The sequence below is a fragment of the Artemia sp. Qi Xiang Cuo genome, chromosome 1 (assembly GCF_049724085.1).
Source record: "Artemia sp. Qi Xiang Cuo chromosome 1, ASM4972408v1, whole genome shotgun sequence".
Classification (NCBI taxonomy): Eukaryota; Metazoa; Arthropoda; class Branchiopoda; order Anostraca; family Artemiidae; genus Artemia; species Artemia sp. Qi Xiang Cuo.
Window position 1 is genome coordinate 64549752 of NC_142794.1, and position 7686 is coordinate 64557437.

General features: G+C 33.6%; 3 protein-coding genes across 6 annotated transcripts in view; 1 reads left to right on the forward strand and 2 right to left on the reverse strand.

Annotated features, from left to right (window-relative positions):
• The window catches only part of LOC148956594 (protein white-like), a 502792-nt gene that overhangs the window by 270161 nt on the left and 224945 nt on the right, over positions 1 to 7686 (reverse strand). The window lies entirely within an intron of this gene.
• LOC148956595 (peroxisomal targeting signal 1 receptor-like) overlaps positions 1 to 7686 on the reverse strand; it is a 251485-nt gene that overhangs the window by 107692 nt on the left and 136107 nt on the right. The gene's annotated exons all lie outside the window — the stretch shown is intronic.
• LOC148956596 (uncharacterized) lies at positions 4237 to 6246 on the forward strand. Its single transcript, XM_089097697.1, has one exon. It carries the CDS (start codon positions 4237 to 4239, stop codon positions 6244 to 6246), a length of 2010 nt encoding a protein of 669 aa, XP_088953823.1.

The following is a 7686-nucleotide window of genomic DNA, read 5'->3' on the forward strand; positions in this document are numbered from 1 at the left end:
AACATTCTGCCTAAATGGGATTTTTTTTCTTTTTTTCTTTTCCACAGATAGCTTGGCACTGGAACATCGTAGTGTTGTTCAATGGCTCATTTTAAAGGAAATTAATTGGGTTATTTACATTAAAAGACGATCATTGGAATAACAAACCCTTGCATACATTTGACTTAGTTAGCTAAAACTGTTTGATTCAGCTGTTGGTTTAGTTGTACCTGCAGCTGTTGTTTTAGTTGTACCTGCAGCTGTTGGCTTAATTTTACCTGCAACTGATGACTTAGTTGTACCTACAGCTGTTCCTTTAGTTGTACCTGTAGATGTTGGCACAGTAATACCTGCAGCTGTTGGCTTCATTTTACCTGCAGCTGTTGGCTTAGTTGCACCTCAAACTGTTGGCTTAGTTGTACCTGGAGATGTTGACTTAGTTGTAACTGTAACGGTAGAATTTGTTGAACCTATAATTGCTGGCTTAGTTGTAGCTACAGCTGTTGGCTAAGTTACCCCTGAAGCTGTCGGCTTAGCTCATCTTATTGCTGCTGGCTTTGTTCCACCTACAACCGTTGGCTTAGTTTTTCCTGTAGCTGTTGGCTTAGTTGTATCTTCAGCGGTTGGTTTAGTTTTATCTTCAGCTAGTTGTTTAGTTGTAACGCTTTACTTAGTTGTACCAGCAGCTGTTGGCTCTACTTTATAGTCCTGTTACTATAGGCTATAGCTCGTTCCTTAATATAATGCACAGCCCAACACCAAGCAATACTTTTCAAAAGGCTTTATTATATCTTTTCAGAACAAGTTCTTTACGTAATGTCCTTCCTAAACAAATTCTACAAGTTGAAGTACTCATCCTTTTCACCCACAACTTTACTTTACGGCCTTTTGCATACCCCAACATCAAGCAATACTTTTCAAAAGGCTTTATTATATATTCTCAGAACAAGTTCTTTGGGTAATGTCCCTCCTAAACTAATTTTACAAGTTGAAGTACTCATTTTTTCACCACAACTTTTTCAGTTTTCGAACATTTCCTTTGATTAGAATGTTAATTTTTGAAAATTAAACCTGATTAAATTTAGCTAATGTAAAATAATACCAGTTTCATAGCAATGATTCCCTAATCTGTATCGTCAATTATATATAGTACGTAAAACAGCCTATAGGATGACAAAAAAAATGACAATTTACAATAATTAAAAAGCACAATTCGTTTGAACAAAAATACATTTTGAACCATTTTAGTAAAGAGCAAATTCTAAATCACGGTTACAGCTTTGCCTGCAACCTTGTAAATGGCGAGCCGCAGCCAATAGACCAAAAAGTTAAAAAATTTGTTAAGAAAACCTAGTAAAAGGCAAACTAACCCCAAGATAACTGAAAATTGAAAAAATAAGTTTTTAAACAAACTCCCTAATGAGAAAAATTGCCTTCTGACACTGATCCAGGAATGGTATGTATTGTTTAGAGTAATCTCGTAATATAAAAAAGCAAGTATAAAATTATCTTTTTTATTCTCGTAACTTAAAAAGTAAAAATTCATTGCGAAAAAAATTTATGATGATTTCAAAAAAAGCCTAAGACCCTCGAAAATGGCGTTAGATTAAAATGAAAAGTATACCATTAGAATCAACATGGTCGAAGACCTACATAGAAGGATTACAGTTTTCCACCTAGAACAACTTGGAAAATCAGTTTTTTCTGTTTGTATTATATAAAGGATCTCTATTATTCAATATAAATGTGGATTTCGGTAAAATGGTTTTAGAGTTATCTTAAACCTAGTAGATAGACTCATTGCAATGGGTGTATTATACTTTGTTATGTTGATTTTTCAATGTTCTATGCGTCATAGATGTAAAACCGATACAATAACTCCTGGGGGGGGGGGAGGAATTATGTAATTTGTAATCTTGAAATGTGCTTAGATAATTTAGTTTAGTTTTACTACTGATGACGGTCTAATATTTATTAACATTGGACGTGATCGTCTCTTACTAGGTTTCTAGCTACCGCTTCAACCCGGATTACTAACCTATACTATAATTAAGTCGCGCATAAAATATAGTATAGGCAAGAGGTCTTTCTTTATTATAACAACCCGGAAAACCATTAACCATTAAATAACCAGATTACAAACTTTCTTGAAATAGTAAATGATGGGCCTCAAACAATCAAGTAGCTAACTAATTCCAACGTATGTCACGGTTAATTTTTCCAATGATCGTCGTTTAATTTAATAATATTTATTAGCATAGGACTGATTGTCTCTTAATAGGTTGTTAACTACTGCTGCAACCCGGATTCACATATATCGTTATGAGAGACATCGTGGCCGATTGGTCAAAGGCACTGGTGTTAGCCACCTTTCTGTTAGGAGGCGTGAGGTCAAATCTTACCACTGGTATACGATTATGATTTATGTACAAAAATAAAACCTCTTTGGTAAGACTGCAGTAAGAAAAGACATCAAAAATGCAGTTTTTAGTGGAAAAATTTATTCTCTTTTAGAAATAATTTATTTTAGTTGCAAAAGATTTTTAACCCAATTAATTTCCTCTAAAATGAGCCATTGAACAAATCTCTACGATATTCCAGTGCCAAGCTATCTGTGGAAAAGAAAATAAAAATATCCCGTTTAGGCAGAAGGTTGTAGTAGCTGCCACTTTTCTTGATTTTCAAGCCAATTTATTTCCCTTTCTGTTCAATCCAAGGGACAGAAAGTATCCTACATAGGGGTTTTGGACAAGGCGGTTCTAATGGTATACTTTTTGTTTCTTTGTTTCTTTTGATCTGACCCTTTTTTTTAGGAGCTATGGGTTTTTATATTTCTTAACATTGGACGTGATCGTCTCTTACTAGGTTGCTAGATACCGCTGCAACCCGGATATGCTATATCATTACAAACAGGAAAAAGCTTACGGCTTTTTCTTCTTTGAAATACACAGAGACAAATCTCAAGCAATTAAGTAGCTAACTAAGTCCAATGAATGCAGGGGTATGTTATTCCCTTGATCGTCTTTTAGTGTAATATAAATTGAACCATTGAACAACTCTCTAAGATGTTCCAGTGACAAGCTATATTTGCAAAGAAAGAAAAAAAAATACGCCGTTTAGGCAGAATGTTGCGGTAATTGCCACTTTTCTTGATTTTCAAGCCAATATATTTCCCTTGCTGTTCAAGCCAAGGGATAAAAAGTTTCCTATACAGGAGTTTTGGACAAGGTGGCTCTAATGGTGTACTTTTTTTTTCTCGGAATCTTTTTTAGGAGTTACGGGTTTTTATATTTCTTAACATTGGACGTAATCGTCTCTTCCAAGGTTGCTAGCTTCTTTACTGTAATCATATATATTTAGTTTTGAGAGGCAGATTGGCCGAGTGGTCCAAGGGGCTGGTGTTAGCCACCAGTCTCTTCGGACGCGTGGGTTCAAATCTTACCGCTGGTATACGATTATGATTTATATACAAAAATCAAATATCTTTGAAAGACTGCAGTGTGAAAAGACATCAAAAATGCGGTTTTTTGGGGGAAAATTTATTCTCTTTTAGAAATAATTTATTTTAGTTACTATAGATTTTTAACCCAATTAATTTCCTTTAAAATGAGCCATTGAATAACTATCTACGATGTTCCAGTGCCAAGCTATCTGTGGAAAAGAAAGAAAGAAAAAAAAATATCCCGTTTGGGGAGAATAACGTGGTTAAAAGTTACTAGCCAAAATGAGTAATAGGGTTTTTCCAAACATCTTACTAGTCTAACAGCCAAGGTATTAGCCAAGTTATGTTACAGGGTTTTCTAACCATTTCACTTTTTTGACAGCCAAGTTACTAGCCCAGCTATGTAATAGGGTCTTTTCCAATCATCTTACTAATTTGACAGTCGAATTAGTAGCAAAGTTATGTAAAAGGGTTTTTCCAAGCACCTTACTAACTTAGCAGCCAAGTAGCTAACAGAGTTGCGTAACACGTTTTTTCCAGACGCTAATAAGAGGCTACTCACTCTCTGTGAATAGGTGTAAAAGGTCACACAAATCCAGGTGACACATTTGACAATCAATACAAGTAGTATGATGTAATACTGTGGTGTGATCCATTACTTGCAAATAAAATGACGTAATTTTAATTTAAAATCATTTCAGAGGGCATACACATCATAGGAGTACAAAAGTCATGACGTCATCTTTCCGATATATTGCAGAGATTTCAAAAAGTTTTTTATTTGCCTTTAACTTACAGAAAGAAAAGAATATAAAATGTCAGTTGATGGAGCTCAATTTTACGACTCACCACTTCATTTGGTAATTCATATGGGTGATATAGAAGCTGTTAAGATGGTTTTAGATAAAGGTGCTAGGATCGATGCAAAAGACATTTATGGTGAAACTCCACTTTATAGAGCAGTAAAAAATGAAGCTTTTAAAATCACAGAATTACTCTGTAAGCATGGAGCTGATGTTAGTTTAAGAAACCGTAACGGGCTCAGTGTAATTCATATAGCAGCTTCACATGGATACTCGCGAATTATTGATTATATTTTGAAAAATGGAGCTGATGTTAATGTAAGAACACATGAGGATGATACTCCACTTCATAAAGCTGCTACTAAAGAACACTTCCATAGTCTGAAAATATTGCTAGAACACGGTGCTAGAGTTAACTCTAGAGACAAATATGGGGGAACAGCTCTTCATATTGCTTGTTTATTCCCGAGTGAATCACAAATTGTTGATTATCTTTTGAAAAATGGAGCTGATGTTAATGCAAGAACAGATGAGGATGAAACTCCACTTCATAAAGCTGCTACTAAAGGACACTTCCATACTCTGAAAATATTACTAGAACACGGTGCTAGAGTTAACTCTAGAGACAAATATGGGGCAACAGCTCTTCATATTGCTTGTTTATTCCCGAGTGAATCACAAATTGTTGATTATTTTTTGAAAAATGGATCTGATGTCAATGTAAGAAAAAATGATGATGAAACTCCACTTCATAAGGCTGCTGCTGAAGGACACTTCCAAACTCTGAAAATATTGCTCGAACACGGTGCTAGAGTTAACTCTAAAGATAAAGATGGGCGAACAGCTCTTCATATTGCTTGTTTATTTCGGAGTGAATCACGAATTGTTGATTATCTTTTGAAAAATGCAGCTGATGTCAATGCAAGAACAGATAAGGATGAAACTCCACTTCATAAAGCTGCTTTTGGAGGACAATTCCATACTCTGAAATTATTGCTAGAACACGGTGCTAGAGTTAACTCTAGAGACAAATCTGGGAGAACAGCTCTTCATATTGCTTGTTTATTCCCGAGTGAGCAATCTGCTAAAATTCTTCTGGAATATGGATCTGACATAAATATCATGTGTGACAGTGGTAAGTTAGTGCAAGTAAGTGCTTGTTTATTCCGGAGTGAATCACGAATTGTTGATTATCTTTTGAAAAATGCAGCTGATGTCAATGCAAGAACAGATAAGGATGAAACTCCACTTCATAAAGCTGCTTTTGGAGGACAATTCCATACTCTGAAATTATTGCTAGAACACGGTGCTAGAGTTAACTCTAGAGACAAATATGGGAGAACAGCTCTTCATATTGCTTGTTTATTTCCGAGGGAGCAATCTGCTAAAATTCTTCTGGAATATGGATCTGACATAAATATCATGTGTGCCAGTGGTAACTTAGTTCTTGATAAGATAAATTATATACGTGATCTATATCATTTTGACCATTTCGAGAAGATGAAGACTAATATGCATATTATACACCACATAATAAAAATGAAAGCAGCAAATTTATATTTATGTCAAAGAAATGAAAATTATCATGAAGAAATGAGTTATATAAAGAGCTATTTGGATCTCGGGTATATTGATTTTTATGGGGATGAAGGGGATTTTCGGGATCGATGTGAGGTAGAACTAGCCAACATGAAAAGAAAGAAAATTGTTAATTCAACTATATCATTTTATGACATTTTTTCAAAAGGAGAAAGCTCTTTAGCAGCATACATGAGGAATGAAAATGTAGTGGAAGTATCAAACACATTAAACTACGAAATGGAGTTTCCATTATATGCTAGCATGCTAAAGCGTAACTTCAGAAAGGGTATGAAAAGGAATGAGTTACTTGATTCGGCCAATAGAAGCCTCAACGGCTATGCCAAGTTACCATATATATGTGCTGAAAAAATATTGAGGTATCTAAGCAATGAAGACTTGAGAAATGTGATAAATGTTTTTGAGCCTAATTGCGTGAGTTAAGGAGGAATGGTGAAATTGAGGGCTTCTGGCATAAACTTATCGATTTAGCAAATAAACGAATATTATAAATTTTAGCAGAAATTTTGGAAAAGTATCTGTGTCAAGTTAAGGGATTAAGGGCAAGCACAAATCTAGTTAAGGGCAGCAAATTTGGGACTAGAAATGGGAGGTCATTCATTAAAAGAGAAAGAAGGAAATGTAAAATTGTAGAAGCAACATATACTATTAATTAGCGTAATTGAAAAATTTTCCTAAAATAATAAAAATCACCTTTGTCTTATCATAATGGAATTTGTAGGAAATCTAAATGTCTTGAAATATAAATTTTTCTTATAAATAAATCTGATAGTTTTTTTTCCCTAGAATTAGTTTGATATAAGATTTACCGGATGGTACGTTGTTATTCAGAAAGATGGATGAAATATAATACGTTGCAGACAGAACAATAATTCATTGATATTTTTAGATAAATTAAAAAAAAGTTTCTTTTTGTGTTAAAGCTGCTATGTATATATTAAAAAAGATACTGCTATAAATGTTTATTCATCTACAATTTATGAAAGTTTGTATAAGACTTGATAATTAGGTTGAGATGAAATATAATAAAAGGTAATCTCAAACTAGAGAAAAAAAATCTATATGGCTCTTTCTATGCAAAATTTGGGTTCACAGTAAACTTGATAAAGTTTCTGCTATTTTTAGTGTAAGAGTGTTAGGGGTGAATATCAAAGCAAAAAAAGAAGAAATAAAGACGAAACCAATTCAAACTAACCATCAACTAACAGAAGGTATTAATCTTGAATATTAATATATTTAGTTTTTGACAATTGACCCTATCAAAGTTAACACGTTACCTTGACCGCCCATCAGAAATTTAACAGATTTTTTAATACTGTATCACATGGAAAGCTCGATAAAGGCTCACAAAAAATTTACAGCAAATATGCTGAACTCGTCCTTGTGTCAGCTCTTCCATATTTTTAGTGCTTGATCCATTCAGCTCAGAATATAAAAAAAAATACAGCGTTGCAAGCGGCAGTATAATTCAAAAGTTTGAAATACATTTTCGTCAGACTTTTATTAGTTTGCATAAAAAAGGTTGTTTTTGTCAACTTTTCCATGAAAGCTTTAGCTGTTATTATATTTGCATTTCTCTGCGATTACTCCCTTATTCTTTGGTTCTCAGGATACATACAAATCAGGATAATCAAATATCTTTGAAAAGACACAGCAAGAAAAAAACGTTAAATGGCATAAAGAGAAAAAACTGGTAATGGCAAAAATATTTGTATTCTAATTTTTTGTTCTAATTTTTCTAATTTTTTTTTAAATTTTTCTAATTTTTTTCTAATTTTTCTAATTAAAAAATTAGAAAGGTTAAATCACTGTCTATTGTCACATTATTTGTACATATATAACAATTCTGGCACGTAGACATGA

Excerpts from the sequence above, each read along its gene's own strand:
- LOC148956596 (XM_089097697.1), top strand. The coding sequence starts at position 4,237 with ATGTCAGTTGATGGAGCTCAATTTTACGACTCACCACTTCATTTGGTA.